Consider the following 16,269-nt stretch of genomic DNA (forward strand, 5'->3'; position numbering starts at 1 on the left):
ATGGATTATTATAAAAGATCAGCGGTTTCCACAGTTCCCAATGCATCTGCCTTAAGAATTGGTATCATAGGTCTATCTGCAGGTAAAGGCTGGGCTGTTAAGACTCATTATCCATCAATTCTTCAATTATCATCGCAATTTCAATTAACTGCTTTATATGATAAGAATATCCAAACAGCCTTAGATACGATCCAAAAGTTAAAGTTATCAAATGCTACTGCATTTCCAACATTAGAAGGGTTTGCAGCTTCAACTAACGTTGACATGATAGTTATTAGCATACAAGCTGCTTATCATTTTGATGTGTTATTACCATTGTTGGAATATTCTAAAAAAAATCCAAATCTTAAATATCTATTTGTGGAGTGGGCTTTAGGTAGATCTGTTGAAGAAGCAGAGACTATTTATAAGGCAGCAGCAGATAGAGGTTTACAAACAATTATCTCTTTACAAGGTAGAAAGTCACCTTATATTTATCGTGCCAAAGAATTAGTATCCCAAGGTTATATAGGTGACATTAATTCAATTGAAGTTTCTGCAAATGGCGGTTGGTATGGTTATGAAAGACCATTAAAATCACCTTCTTATATTTATGAATTTGGAAATGGCGTAGATTTAATCACAACTACATTTGGTCATACAATTGATATGCTACAATTCGTTACGAGTTCATATTTTAGTAAAATTAACGCAATGGTTTTCAACAATATTCCTGAACAAGAATTAATTGGTGATCATGGAGTCAGAACTGGTAAAAAGGCCAAAAAGACAGCTCCTGACCATTTATTATTTCAAGGTTCGTTAATAAATGGTAATGTACCTGTTTCTTGTCATTTTAAAGGTGGGAAGCCAACGAAGAAATTTACTAAAAATTTTATTATTGACATCCATGGCACAAAGGGTGATATTAAATTAGAAGGTGATGCAGGATTTGCAGAAATATCCAATTTAGTATTATATTACAGTGGTATTAGAGCAAATGATTTGCCAATTGCGAATGGTTATGAAGTATACGATTCAAGTAAAGAAATTACGGAAGTTTATCATTTAAAAAATTATAATGCTGTTGTTGGTAATATATTTCGTTTATATCAATCTATTGCAGACTTTCATTTCAACACAAAACAAATACCGAATTTTCCTACTCAGTTTATTATGCAAGGATTTTCTTTTCAAGGCTTTCCAACTCTAATGGATGCTCTTATATTACAGAGGTTAATCGATAATGTACACAGAAGTAGTATATCAGGTGTTACCATGGACGTCACAAACATTAGCAATTTTCCTTGAAACCAATATCCTCTGTGCTTTAGCCAAGAAAAGGTTTAAAAATTCAATTAACATAGCGTGTCACATTAATCTTTCACTACTTTATAGATAATCACAAACTTAATAATTAATACGCTCTCCGTTTCTTCGTTTTTTGTTTTTTTTTTTTTTTTGGGAATTTAATTGAGAAATGGTAAATCTACAATATCTCAATATCCGTTTCAATCATCTACTCTTAGCATAATCTTTTAACTATAATAATATTAATAATACCCTTAATCACCTCTTCTGAAATCTAATATATATTGTACATTATCCTTTTATTATTAAAGCTATGTTAGGTTATAATGAAATGGTGATAGAACGAAATTTAATAGTTTTTTGTCTTATTTTTAATTCTAGAAACTGTAATTTATAATTAATATTTATATATATTCAACGTATAGAACTTTATATACTTTCAACAACCTCCATGAATCTACAATAAAAAAAATATTGAAGGAGTAATAATAAGCTATCTTATTTTTTCCAGCAGAATTTGGCAAAATTCTTCAATGGCTTCATTATAATGAGGCCCACCGCATCTTAACAAATTAAGATAATCTATAGCTAACTGCTTACGACTCTCTGGAGTGGATTCTTCATTACTAGGGTCAGAATTTAGAATTCTATAAACCTTAGCCAAATGGAATTTAACTGTATTATATTGTAAAAGTTCCTGTATAGTTGGCGTAGTCTGATATATATTTTCAAATTCTTCAGTAGCCAAAGGTATTGCTGGCTTAGAAATTTGCTCAAATACCTTTGATTGAGTGCCTGTAGTATTGTCTGTATTTTCTGATGATTTATTAGTTGAGGTAGCTGGCTTAGTAGTTTCTTCCATTTTAAGCTTGTCATGGCAATGCTTTTCATTATTTTTATAGCAAGCTAACGAACAATAGCGTATTGAACAACTGGGACATTTGTATTTCGATGGATTTATTTCACATATTTGACAGTTAACATTAGGCAACATTATTTGTAAAGACTCTTATTAAGTGTGAACAAATCATTATTTACTAAAATTTGCTAGTTTTGCATACTGTTCTATATATATACCGAGAACATTTTCTAAAGTCATCGCCTCGATCGCAGTTTAAGTTATTTCGGAATTTATCTCCTAATTTGTAATTATAAGCATCCATAATATAAAAATATGTGTCTAGTTTCTAAGAAAAAAGATAGGAATTATATATATCTCACAGGAAACTATGTCTCATCTCATTCAGATAATCAAGTATATCAAGTACATTCAATCCATTTGAATCATCACATATGATTTCTTGTTCGTTCGACCTCAGATTTAAGAATTCTTCACAGAAATCACCATCAATAACATTACGAACTGGAGCGTAATAACCTCTGTATGACACTTGATCCCTACCTATCAAGGTAACTGCACCTTCAACAACCTTATCTATTCTTTGTTCTTGACTACCTATTATATCACCATATATATAATCGTCATCGTCTTCAATTATATTTTTACTTTCGATTTCCTTATCAAATTCTTTTCGTTTATACATTTTATTATCTGCATTTCTCATCATACCTTCAATGCTGTTTAACATTTTTAATTGAGGAGATGATATAATTGGAATCAAACTGCCAATAGTTCCCTGTAGTCCCATATACATAATGGTAGATCTATTAGAATTATTGACGTTAGGTATAATTTCGATTTTCATAACAATATCATTTATAAAAAAATGTGTTTTCAATTCAAATTTAAAAGGACATTCTAATATATTAGGAAATCGCTCTTGCAACTTAGTTCTTTGTTTAAACCGAGGATCTGCCAGGTCAACTGTACCATCTAGCTTATTATTATCTGCTTGTGATAGTCTTAAAGTCCATATATTCCCAAACTTGTCTCCTCCAATAATAGACGATTTATCTAAAAATTGAAGTGTGGTCACATGCCTTTTTGTAACGTCATCAGCAACAGCAAAAAAAGTCTCTAATGAATCATTATAAATTAATAGAGTTACAGATTCTCTTATATCTCCGATAGCAACTCTTTGATTTTTCCATACTGCCATTGATGTGATTTTTGTTACAGATGGAGGCATATCGATAGTGTTTTTAAGAATTAGATGTTTCTTTTCCAGTTTATAAACAGCTAATTTACCGAATATTGGAACTAAGAGTTTATCTCTAAAAACTGCCATCGTATGAACGTTATCATCTACAGTGACTTCACTCTTTTTTATAAGGTTGAAGCTGGCTTTTTTCAAATTTACGTTCAGCTCAAATGTATGAATTCTTCCATTAATAGACGATATAAACACATAGTCAATACCCCTACCGAATTTAGTTGTTATAGAAGATAGACAGATAATTCCGTCTAGTATTTGATAATTATCTTTGGTACCAAAAGTAGTGAAAATCTCATTATTCTCTTGTATAGTTACACGGCAATTATGCTCAGAGTAGTTGTTTTCTACAAGTAGATACACGCTTGATTGCCCTACTAAACGTAGAATACTACGTGTCTGATGCTTATTTAGTGTAATAGTGTAATCATCATCATCATCATCATCATCATCATCATCATCATCCTCTTCCTCTTCCTCTTCTTTAGCTTCTTCCTTCTCTTCTTTTATGCTACTTATTTGATTGGTCTCTGTTTCAATTTCCTTTTTGATAGGAATGTCAAATATGTTAAAAGTATTGTCTATAGAGGTAAAATCACAAATTTTACCGATAACTAACAACCCAGAGGAACTCAATGAACAACAGCCGTTGGATGGTATCGTATTGGTACAAAACTCGGCAATACTTTTCAAATTATTAATATCAGTAAATCGGAGTGGCTTAATAAAAAACATAGAGTCTCTTTCATAACTTACCCAGGTATGTGTACCAAACACAACGATACAGGGGGTGTAGACTTCACTATCAGTGTTAGTTTGCTTGCTGCTCCAAGATGAATCATTATCTTCCTGATCCGAATCATCATTATCTTCGTCAGATTTTAATTCGAGAGATACTCTATTTAAGACCGACAAATTAAGCGCTGTAGTGCCTAAATATTTAAGTTTCACATCAAATATTTGACCATTAGTTGGATTAATGCTTGACCTAACATAAACACCGTTTTCTTGACCTATATGTAACTGAATCTTACCTTTAAAATGAAGTAACACTAGATCAGTGGGAGAAGATAATAAACTTTGAATCGAGACAATCTCTAAAAATTCGTCCGACAATTTTTTTAGAGATATTATGCTAACAACACTATCATCACATCCAACGGCTAAAAAATCAGATGACATACCCGTTCCCATACTCATGCTTAATATGCTAGAGGTCATTTCAATATGTAATTGTAATTCATGCATTGTGTCGGAGTTAGAAGATGTCTCGGTATTAATTTCAAAGTAAACAATCTCATTATTGGAAAGAGCCAAAGCCAATTGGGTCTTCGTATTGGTAGCACGAACAATTTTAATACCTGCAGGAGGGAGCCAATCTAATTTTGATTCAAATGATTTGGAGTCATTTTTGTATGTTATTTGTTTCATTTCATTTTCAGATATTTGAACAATTGATGCGTGACCTATAGAGCAAACATGTAATGTAGAATCGTTGTCTAGAATAAAGGGATTCTTTTTAATATTTAATTCTTCAATAGAATTATTATCAGTTATTAAAATTTTCGAGGAGTTTTGAAAGCTTAAGAAAAGTAATTTATGGTGCGCATCTTCTGGTAATTTAATGGACCAAAGATTCTTGGCACCGGACGGTAATGGTGCAGATATTAAACTCTTAAAATTAACTGAATTTGATAGCATTCTAAGCGATGCTTCTTTTTTTGTTGTTATCGTTAGTGGCAAAGTCTCTGCTACGACAGCATTTGTCAGAGGATTAAGGGTACATTGTTTATCTACAATAATAAAATGTTCTAACTTAGAATTTCTCATAAAATCTAATGTTTGTTGTGAGTTTGATGAAGTTAGAATTTGAGAAGAACTGATGTCATCACCTAGATCAATAAATTGTAACAAATAGTTATCTGAGTACTCAGAGTTAACAAATAAGAAACCATTTTTAAAAATATGAATTTGCTCCGCTTGATTAATAGTATCGAAATATGTGATTGATAATTGTGGTCTATTACGATCAGTTAGGTTAGGTTCAATTTTCACCTTATATAAATCACCTTGGTTTGACTGTAAAATAACTAAGAAGTCTTTTTTCAATTCTTGAATAGCGTATGATATAATAGTGATAGGGGTTCTTAAATTTTCTGGTTTAGGAATTTGCACTTTTAAACTAAAATAGCCACGCATGTCTTTTAATAAAATATGGTTTTCAAGACCAATCAAGACGAATGGATTTACTTCATTGCTTTCTGAAGAATCTCCGTGCCCTTTATCATTTAAATTTAATGTTGTCGAAATATTATATTTAGACAAGTCAGGTAGGGGCATTATAAAATTTGCTGCTGCATTCAGTTTATAATTTGCCCGCTTTATGATAGAATTTAGTCCAAGATCTAAAACATAATATACCAAATAAATATCATTTTTAACTCCGTTTGAATCTAGCTCTAGAGAAACAAAACAAGGGTTGTCAAACTGAACATCGCATGATACTAAACTTAGAGTTATCTTGTCAGGCCTATATATTTCTAAAGGTGGTGATATCTGGAAATTATCATACTTATAGTCTAACAGAAAGCACATCTTATTTTTTTCTACTGCACCTAATAATAAGCATCTGCCCTGTGGATCAACACTGATATAAGATATCGGCGATATTCTTCTTGCTCCAGATCTTGTTAAAGGTTGGTTAATCAAGGTTTCCAATTTAATTCCATTAGATGAATGAATAAATCGTAATATTGTCAGATTCCCTGAGTCTGAACCCATTGCTAGAAAATAGTAATTAGATCCTTCGATACTGAAGGATTTCATCGTAGTAATTATTCCAAATATTGGTATCACAGCTAATTTTTGGAGTTTCCCATCTTCAATATCGTACAGCTCAAGATGAGTTTCTGTAGCCAATACGAACTGTAATAACTTCCTCTTTTTAGGCTTTTTTATCTCAGAGTCAGCAGTTGTAGCTGATAATAAAGTTGGAGTTTTATCTATAAAATAACCAGCACATAAATGAATGTAATTTGATGGTCTCTGTAATGTTAAATTGTACAAATTCAGTTCATTTGATTTCTCAATTGGCATACTTTTGAAAATTCGAAATATAGGTACAGATGCTTATTATGATTATATACAAATACGCATTAAATTGATAATTGCATGTTTGATTCTTTTATTTTTATATATGCTGCTTTAAACTGATGAGTTTTTTCGAAATTCGCTAAAAATTGTAACTTTTTGAATATCAAAAAGAAAGCAACAATGCCTAAGGGAAAAATATCAAAATAACAAAAATAAGCATTATAAAAATAAAGTATTTAAGATGTCGGAATGTTGAATATTACATGGTTCTAATATCTAAACATTCTTTCTAGCATATATACATATTAGAATATTATCGTTGTACTTAATGCATATTCAAGTACAAAAAGGTATAATAGCGCTTTAATTGAAGAGTAAAATTAAAAATGTAGTGGATAATTGTAACGAGTGATTATAAAAGTACATCTTATTATTGCTATTCATGCATTTTTAGGGTATAATATCCGCTGCTATATCCATTTTATTTTTTGGTATCTAAAGTATTCATTGATGATTATGGTGATTCGATAATTCCCCGCTCAGTGACGCCATTCTCCCCTTCTATTTTTAATGGTTGTGATGTCTTAGTTACATTTACTTGAGATTTTGAGAAGTAGACGCCTGCTGGAGTTAATATATGTTTTCTAGTTTTAATATTATTATCGATCTTTAGAGATGGCGGCTTTCTCCTAGGAATATTTATGCTTGAATAACTATTTTTATAGGCAGTATTGTCATATAGCAGTGAACCATCTTTCATACATAACTCTAAACCATTGTTATTGGGATACTTATTTTGCAAATGGTATTTAGATAGAGCTTTATTTGTATTATCCTGAGAGCTATTAAGAGTTAGATTGTCTGCCGATTTACAATCTAAGACGTGTTTTAATGCGTATATGTTGGTACTATTTCTTTTAGTACTCATAATTGGAGAGGAAAATTCTGTAGGATTTAACTGTCCTAAAGATATATCTGATGCATTATCAACTTCAATGCCACTTATATTATCGGAAGCTAGCTTTTCAATATCATTCCCGCAAGTAGTTTTCATAAATGGTGTTTTAACCGTTTCCTCCAAAGAATCAGTCTCTGCTGTATCTCCAATTACTGAAATGGAACTATTATTTCTGAATTCAGATGATGTCGTAAAGTAATCTCCATCAATATTCTCCAAATCAATATTATCATTTAATTGAGCTTCTCCGCTTGGCTTTTCTTTTCTTAATAAACGTTTTCGAGTTTGTTTGATGACCAGTAAATCAATATTTTGAGCAATTGTAATGCAAACAAATTGTCGAAGACTTCCAATATTTCTTTCAGGCAAAAATTTTATATAGACATAAATGGCACAACCTACTGCAATGAAGAATTTGATTATAAAGGCTAGCCAGATAATAAATGAAAATAGCATAAAAGATAAAATCACAGCTTCTTCATAATTAGTTTTAGCAATCCTCTTAATTCGGGAAATTAAGTTATTGAATGTCTGTAAATCTTTTAAGTCACTATTGCTATGTACTGTTAATAATACAGACCATAAAGTTAATCCATTAATAACCTGTCTTGGCGAATCAGCAAATAATAATCTAATGCAGTCTTTTAGTTCAAAAAATGCGAAGAAAGCTAGTTTTTGACTTTTACCTTCTGGAGAAATCCTATCATAAACACAAAATCTATTATAATTGAATAATGAGTTTAAGAATCGAGAGAAATTATTCACATATGTTAAGGCAATATTGCCTGTTCTAAAAATTCTAATGCCACACACGGCTTCCCATACTAACAGCACAACAGATGCCAATATACATGCACTAAATAGCCATTTAGATATTTTGAAGGATAGATAAGGTTGTATTACTTCGTTGGCCCAAGTATTGAATGCTAATAACTTAATGCATGTATAAATGTCAGAGCATAATAGAGCAATTTTTAAAACTGTAATAGCCCAGATTGAAAAAATATATCGAGATATAGTTTTCGACTTATGAGTAAAAAAGATCGACAGATCTAACTCCTTGAAAGTTTTGCTACTGACATTGTAATTCCAGTCACTTTTAAACATAGTAAGTTGTATATGAATTATATGTTGCTGTTTAAAAAATTATTGTAATATTTTGTATCTGACTTACTTAATAAAAGTCATTAATCTTGCGTTGTAATCGTAGTATTTTGAATTTTGTAGTAAACTACTACCTCAGTTTGTTTTTTTAATCCTATATGAAGCTATGCAGTTAAAGAAAACTATATTTTGGTACATAATATTTTTTTTATATATTATTCTTTTTCATCAGATCAACAGGAAATGTAAACATGAAACATTTTTGATGCGTATGCGCTACACGAAAAGAACAAATAATTGGCGACTTAATAGTGCAACGTCAAACAGAGATTTTATTTATAGGAAAATTACGAATCCATAATAAGTCGTATAAAAATGAGTAAACGAAATACATATATCTTTAATTATAAGTACTTGGAGAAATACAGACAGATTTGAGCCTTAATAAGTCCTTACTTTCTTCAACAAATTGCTCTATAATTCAATTGAAGATTGAAGGCGTAAATCTAGCGTTTGGAAGAATTTTATAAATTTTTTCTTTTTAAACTTTTACTCTAATATGCAGCTCATTATTCATTCCATGTTCTTATTTGTCAAAATACATACAGTTGAAAAGTAACTCAAAATTTTTTTATAGATAGTATGAAATTATTGAAGATAGCAATGCGAAGCAAGCAAATACTCATATTTGATGATGTAGAAAAAACAAATGCTCGATTAACTCTTGAAGGCATGTAAATCATATGGATAATGGTAGTAAATAGTAGTATTCTATATTAAATTGACAAAGGGGAAACAGCGTGAAAAAGTATTATCCCTCCCGGTTATTCTTACTATTCAATTCAATCTTTTAAGACAATTCTTTGGATAACCTATCATCTAACAATTGTGCTAAGTTGTGATTCTTTCCGTTATCATCGTCGTCATTACTTATATTACTTAGATTACCATTTAAATCAATATTTAAAAATGGGTTGCATTTAGTTTTCACATAAATTTTACGAATAAGTTCAAAAACTTCGATAATTTTGACTTCATCATCTATTATGTTTTGATTAAATCCAATTATAATCTTCAATCCTGTTTGCTTAATTAACATACCATACACTTTTGAACCATCAATATTAAATAAAGTTTTGAGTTCTCTATTTTTTGATAATGAGGACCATTCAAATAATTGGCTTTCAAAATAGTCTAAGGACATATTAGAAAGTACATTGAATTTTAACAGATTGTCTATGTTATCCCTATATTTTGCAGTTACATGGACTAAAATTGGCTTATTATTTGCGTCAATGAAAGAAACGAAACATGGCTTATAATCATCTTGCATGGTTAGTTGATTATTTTCGACTATTGGCTATTTAATTGCCTATACAACTTATCATGCCTTTTCTATTAATCTTTTTAATTGTGAATTTCAGTACATTTTTCAGTTCGCTTCTAATACTGGAATTAGAAAAACATCTATTTCTTGTCAAGAAAAAAACATATAGATACCTAAAAAATCATCAAAAAGTAGCAAATTATCTGTATCTTAGAATGCTAAATTATATACGTCTCAATAATAAGTTTCTTATTCCACATTCCTAAGAACATTTGTAGTAATCAAATAATGGATAATAAAAAGGGTAAAAATACAATTACGGAGAACTATCTAAACTAGGTGTACAATTATTTAGAAGGCAATTAATAATACAAGCTCGAACAGCACTACAGGAATTTTATCTAAAACGTGCCAAGAAGCTCATACATTTCTGAAGTACTAATGCGGTATATAGATTGGCTAAGATCCAGAATTACTCTGTATTAAGATTAGTATTAAGACTCAAGCTGCTAACAAATGATTATAGACTGTTTCTTTTAAGATCACATTTTATAATTCGCTAAATATGACTTTTTACATTAGGATTAATAGATTATCAAAAACAGTCCCACTTTTTCTTAAGTAGGTAAAAAGATTAAACTCTGTTGAGTAAAGATATCATAAAGGTGTTTTGGATACTTGAGTTTCAATGACTAGAGACCAAATATTAATTGTAGGATATTTATCCTCTTTTTCACTTTCGTGTAAACTTTTTTTTTCTAAACATCCTATTTCCCAATTCATTTCAATGACAAATTAAATAATTCTTAAACTAAAAGCGTAGTAAGACAGTGGCATAGATAAGAGAAACTCAACAAAAATTACGGTTATGATAAGGAGGTGTAATGGATGAAGAATATGTTTACATTTCAGAATGGAATAAGAATACGAGAATTTGCTAATCGTTGTTTTCGGATATATGAATAAAATTGCGGAAATTTTTCCAAATAAAAAAAAGCAAATTAATTCTATAATTCTCAAATCTTATATTAAATGTTTAAAAATCTGATCTACATGAATCCATCAGAATCAGTAGTATATATATATACATAGCATGTAACAATTATTGAAGGAGAATATTACCTAAGGAAGATTATTTTATGGGTAATATATAATACAAGATTAATTGAAATCTTCAGAAATGGAATCAGCGGCGGTTCTACCGAACACAACACATTCTAATAAACTTGATCCACCTAATCTATTAGACCCATGAACCCCTCCTGAGACTTCCCCAGCAGCATAAAGACCCTTTGATAAAACTTTATCATTCTTATCCAAAACTTCAGCTTTATTGTTAATCTTTGCACCACCCATTGTGAAATGCACAACTGGGGTCACTTCACCAACATAAATGGGTGTATCTGAATTGACGGATGAGCCGAAATTATTGATGATATGGGCCCTGTTGAAAGTATCCTTAGTTGATTCATTAGAATAATCAATCAATTCGTTAGAGAATTCATCTACTGTAACTGGTAAATTATATTGGTCAACCAAATCTTTAATTGTTGATTTTTTAATTAATTTTTTGAATAAATAGAAATCCATATTATTTTTATAAGCTTGATAAACATTTTCACTCATTACAATCAATGCTCTAACATCATCCTTTGGACAAGTTTTATTCATAGCAGCAGTAACATTATCTCTAGTATCTAATTCATTGACAAATCTTTTCCCCGTGTTTGGAGCTATTAAAATCCCACCCAGCCCTCTCAATGCTTCTGCTGCTAAGAATTTCCAATGGCTTTGACGATCATTTGGATCAATAAACCCAGTTGGATGTACTTGAACTTGATCCATATCAATCATATTAGCCCCTAATTTAGATAATAATTTTTGACCATCACCAGTAGTTTGTGAACCATTTGTCGTAGGTAAATCCATTAATTGAGGAGCAAATTCTTTTAGCATTTCACGAGAAAATGAAAAGCCACCTGAACAAAATACAACGTGCTTAGTCTGAATAGTAATTGTTTCATTTTCTTCATTCATATATTGAATTCCAGTAATGGCACTATCGTTATTTAAATTCAAATCTACAACTTTTGAATTTAATAGAATCTTTACTAAATCAGGTTTTGATTCGGAGAGAGTTTTCAAATTATTAGAAAGAGCTTGAACGATTTCGAATCCTGGAGGTAATTTGCCACTTGATCTATGAGTTCTTGGCACAGAATGACCACCCAATTGAGCCAATAGATCTAGTTTAATATTAAATTCAGATTGTAACCATTGGATAGCCAATTTAGAATCGTTGGATAATTTAGTCATTAACAATTGAGACCCTCTAGCTTTTGCTGATTTGAGTGTATCGTTAAAGAATAGTTCAGGGGTATCCTTAACATTTAATGCATTTTGAGTAGTTGTCATTGCACCATTAATCCCACTGGAGGCTTTAATAGAGTTCCCACCAATGGAGGATGCCTTATCCAAGAGGATGACTGGGATCTTGTATTTGTTGACTAATTGATTACCTGTGGCAAGGCCAGCAAGACCCGTACCAACAATGACAACGGGGGACATAGTAGCTAACATAATTGTGTGACGAGTGATTATTTTTTTCTTTTTTCTTTGTTCTTTGTATATTGATGTTGATCCAAGATATTTAAAACTGTATGCTTTCTCATGCTAAACTGTAAATTTATATATATGCTAAAGAATGTGAATTAAAAGAGTGCATTATGGCATTATTAACTCACAATGCGAGGTGAAATTAGTAACCACATTCTCGGCTGCCTTAGTAATGTGACCGAAAACGAGATCCTAAACAGGAAGGCGATGACGTTACGGCGGAACTAAAATCGGTAACGCGTCTTTGAATTGTAGAAATTAAAAGATTTATTAGTATCTATCTAGAGAAAATGGGTACCATCTTATTGAATCTGCCATCGAAATTGATGCAGTAAATAAGCTTGGCCAATCGTATATAATTTTATGTCTGTATATAGAATTATAATCGAAAACGTCCAAATGTCAATTACAAAAAAAAAATCAAGGTTAGAAAAAAAAAAAAACTGTAATTAAAAAAAAAACACAGTACTTGAAAAATTCTGGTTGGCAAAAAACAATCAAACCTCTCGTCGAACGCTCACGAATCTTTTGAACGAACACTTTGTCCCTCCGAAACAGGGTGATGTGTATAAAACCCAAGCAATGTTGCTAGTGCTACCACATCATTGATTATCAAACATCTAACCAGCAGAATAGGGGCGAAAGTTAAAAAAAACAACCCTTATCTTGTTTGAAATCTTATTGGATACACTCTGTGTACCCAAAAATCAGGAAAAATTAATAAATTAAGTCGACAATGCCACGAATAATATTAATAATTAGGGAAAAGAAAAATCAAAGATATCAAGTTTAATACTTGAAAGTCTTGATCTCTTTGATCTGATTACCATGAATATCCAAACCTTCTACCGAAGCAGATCTGTAGACTGCAGTTGGGGCGTCAGATTTGTAAGGATGCTGCTTAGCGTATTCGAAAGCTTCCAACACGGCTTTTTGAGCGTTCAAAAGGGTTTCCTTTGAGACTTGGTAATGGAATGAGATTCTACCACCCATCAATCTAACACCGTATTTCAAACCTTTCTTGACAAGAACATCTGGGTCCATATTGGCAGCAGATAAATCGATAAAGACAAAATTTGTGTCAGCTGGAGATTCTAATGGAATTTCATGTTTCTTACAGAACTCAGACATTTCTTGGGCCAAAGAATGTGAATATATCATTTTGGATTTCCAATTCGAATGTAAGGCGACCAAAGCCATCTTGGACATGATCCCACATTGTCTAACACCACCACCTTGTTGTTTTCTGAAATGAGTACATTTCTTAATGAACTTAGAATCACCAACCAAAATAGAACCCATTGGGGCACCCAAAGATTTGGACAAACAAATAGAGATGGAATCAAAAATTTCACCGTATTGTTTTAATGGAATACCAGTAGCAGCAGTAGCATTTAAGATTCTAGCACCATCACAATGTAGCTTCAAGTTGTTTTCCATACACCAAACCTTGATTCTGACCAATTCTTCTAATGGAGTGATGATACCATGTAAAGTATTTTCTAAAGAAACCAATCTAGTTGGAGCACCGTGAACATCACCATCATCTGGGATGAAATTCTTCTTCAAATCTTCCACGGTGACGTAATTACCATTAGCTGGGTATACTGGAGAGACCATAGCTTGTGATAGGATAGCTAGACCAGCAGATTCATGGGTGTAGACATGAGCTCTGTAATCACACAAGATGGAGTAAGGTGGTTGCATCAAATGAGTTCTAATAGCAATTTGATTGGACAAAGTACCAGAAACACAGAACAACCCTGATTCCATACCTGCCAGTTGAGCAATCTCCTGTTCTAATCTAACAGTGTCAGTATCTTCGGCATACACAGAGTCCCCCATGGTAGCAGTCAAAACTGCTTCCAACATTTCTGGAGTTGGGGTGGTAAAAGTATCTGAACGTAAATCGTTAGAAGCAGATTTGTAGATTGGAGGTAAGTTTAAAGTAGTCATATTTGATTGGTGACAATCGGGTTTAAATTTTGTTGTATATAGGGCAAGATTTAATAAAGATAATATTAAGAAACACATAGTATATTAAGTGCATTATCACCTAACTAATTCATTCAACTTATATATGGCCTAAGCCAATTGAAAAAAAAATATTACAAAATAATTTCAAACATTTTCTGAAAATAAATGAGATGAAAAAAAAAAGAAAAGCCTAAAGAAAAGGTAATAAAAATCGTGTGTCATTAAAAAATCGTAGCCTTCTATTAACCAAAAAAGGAATTTCATGATCAAACGATATCCCATAATGTAATTTGAAATTTCGAATATTTTTCACTGGTTAGAAAGGTGGCGATAGAAAATTGAAGAATTGGGATTGAACTTGAACCGGAAAATAAGGAACGAGTGGAAAAAAGAAGGAATCAGATGATGTAGCCTGCGGGATAGTCTCTGCCACCCCTGTAAAAGTGCGCAGCGGACAAATATGGACTACCCGATCGGACCAGTCTCGGCGACTTCCGAAAACGGAAACGCCGTCGGAAAGCTTCAGAACATAGAGTCGGAAATAATCGCATTGAAGCTGGGAAGTTTATCCGACAGGAAGAAAGAAGTCGGCTGACTCCAATCTTGGCATTCTTGGTCCACGAGAAGTCAGAAAAGGTGTAGAAGTGACTCCTGGGCCTGTGACCCCAGATCTTGAAGGAAACTGGACCCTGACGCGGGGTTTTGAGACCTCGAGGGAGCTAAGCGGCACGCACGTGGTCTTAGAATTATCTGCAAGGCATTTTTGAACAAACAGTATAGATTCTGTCGAGGAATTGACTTCTGTAATGGCACGTGGAACTGACTTCTTTTCTGGTATCTGGTCGCGTGACCGGCCGTGCGGCGTGACCATTCGTAGGATATGATGCCGTTTGCACGGCATCGTGCCGTTTGTCAGCGACGAGGCACGTCGAGATTTGATGCGATCTGAAGATGCGATCTGTAAAGTCATAATTTTGGTGATGGCTCGAAAAGGAAAGAGCCAATTTCTGGAATAGAATTTCTGTTTCGCATTTACATCCTTTTTGGAATGTGAAAGACCGAGAGAAACAAGTATGGAATTTCTTATTTGAAAAATTAAAAATCAAAAAAAGAATAGAATTGAAAATAACTTGTATATACAGTATACAATAGTTTATTGCAAGATGGTAAAAAAGTAAGGGTCTGAGTAAATACAAAAAAACAGGTTACCATGAGTAATACTCCCAATAATTCAGATGCAAGGCTAGAGTTTCTACGTTCTGTATATCAGCAAGTATCTGTGCCAAATATTCCATCAAATTACAGACGAGCTACATATATAGATAGTAAGAAAAAAGATGGTGCTACAAAGAAAAAAGTGTACCGTAGACATCGTACGTCTAAACAATTGATTGCTGATGAATTGAAGCGTATCAATAAAGTGTTGGATGAACATAAGACTTCAAATACTCCCGTGGGTACACAGATCAATTATTTCAATATCAATGCGCCTCCATCTTTGAAACCAATAAAGAAGTACTGTGATATTACGGGCTTGGTTGGTAATTATAAGTCTTCTACAAATAATCTGAGGTACTATAACTCAGAGATATACCAGGCTGTTATTAAACAAATAGCCCCTGGAATGGATCAAGAGTATTTAAAATTAAGAGGTGATAATTTCGTATTGAAATAGATAAAGTACTCATGCCGTATCTCACTTCGTTATATATACTTAAATAAATTGTTTTTTATATTCATTAATTCTGTTTACCAGTATTGCTTTTATTATTTTCTATTTTTTTTTTTAA

General features: G+C 32.0%; 8 protein-coding genes across 8 annotated transcripts; 2 read left to right on the forward strand and 6 right to left on the reverse strand.

Moving 5' to 3' along the window:
* Positions 1-1,290, forward strand: TBLA0D03760 (Gfo/Idh/MocA family protein; the record flags this gene model as incomplete). The annotated part of the gene is made up of 1 exon (XM_004180346.1): positions 1-1,290. One exon carries the CDS (start codon positions 1-3, stop codon positions 1,288-1,290), a length of 1,290 nt encoding a protein of 429 aa, XP_004180394.1.
* Positions 1,291-1,783: 493 nt separating this feature from the next.
* Positions 1,784-2,284, reverse strand: HIT1 (Hit1p; the record flags this gene model as incomplete). The annotated part of the gene is made up of 1 exon (XM_004180347.1): positions 1,784-2,284. The coding sequence occupies one exon, from the start codon at positions 2,282-2,284 to the stop codon at positions 1,784-1,786; it is 501 nt and encodes a 166-aa protein (XP_004180395.1).
* Positions 2,285-2,507: 223 nt separating this feature from the next.
* Positions 2,508-6,500, reverse strand: RSE1 (U2 snRNP complex subunit RSE1; the record flags this gene model as incomplete). The annotated part of the gene is made up of 1 exon (XM_004180348.1): positions 2,508-6,500. One exon carries the CDS (start codon positions 6,498-6,500, stop codon positions 2,508-2,510), a length of 3,993 nt encoding a protein of 1,330 aa, XP_004180396.1.
* A 511-nt stretch (positions 6,501-7,011) lies between these two features.
* Positions 7,012-8,562, reverse strand: KCH1 (Kch1p; the record flags this gene model as incomplete). The annotated part of the gene is made up of 1 exon (XM_004180349.1): positions 7,012-8,562. The coding sequence occupies one exon, from the start codon at positions 8,560-8,562 to the stop codon at positions 7,012-7,014; it is 1,551 nt and encodes a 516-aa protein (XP_004180397.1).
* Positions 8,563-9,409: 847 nt separating this feature from the next.
* Positions 9,410-9,892, reverse strand: TCA17 (Tca17p; the record flags this gene model as incomplete). The annotated part of the gene is made up of 1 exon (XM_004180350.1): positions 9,410-9,892. One exon carries the CDS (start codon positions 9,890-9,892, stop codon positions 9,410-9,412), a length of 483 nt encoding a protein of 160 aa, XP_004180398.1.
* A 1,155-nt stretch (positions 9,893-11,047) lies between these two features.
* Positions 11,048-12,466, reverse strand: FRD1 (fumarate reductase; the record flags this gene model as incomplete). The annotated part of the gene is made up of 1 exon (XM_004180351.1): positions 11,048-12,466. One exon carries the CDS (start codon positions 12,464-12,466, stop codon positions 11,048-11,050), a length of 1,419 nt encoding a protein of 472 aa, XP_004180399.1.
* An 825-nt stretch (positions 12,467-13,291) lies between these two features.
* GLY1 (threonine aldolase GLY1) lies at positions 13,292-14,458 on the reverse strand (the record flags this gene model as incomplete). The annotated part of the gene is made up of 1 exon (XM_004180352.1): positions 13,292-14,458. The coding sequence occupies one exon, from the start codon at positions 14,456-14,458 to the stop codon at positions 13,292-13,294; it is 1,167 nt and encodes a 388-aa protein (XP_004180400.1).
* Positions 14,459-15,689: 1,231 nt separating this feature from the next.
* On the forward strand, positions 15,690-16,154 carry IES6 (Ies6p; the record flags this gene model as incomplete). The annotated part of the gene is made up of 1 exon (XM_004180353.1): positions 15,690-16,154. One exon carries the CDS (start codon positions 15,690-15,692, stop codon positions 16,152-16,154), a length of 465 nt encoding a protein of 154 aa, XP_004180401.1.
* Between the last annotated feature and the right edge of the window lie 115 nt (positions 16,155-16,269).

The sequence above is a fragment of the Henningerozyma blattae genome, chromosome 4 (assembly GCF_000315915.1).
Source record: "Henningerozyma blattae CBS 6284 chromosome 4, complete genome".
Classification (NCBI taxonomy): Eukaryota; Fungi; Ascomycota; class Saccharomycetes; order Saccharomycetales; family Saccharomycetaceae; genus Henningerozyma; species Henningerozyma blattae.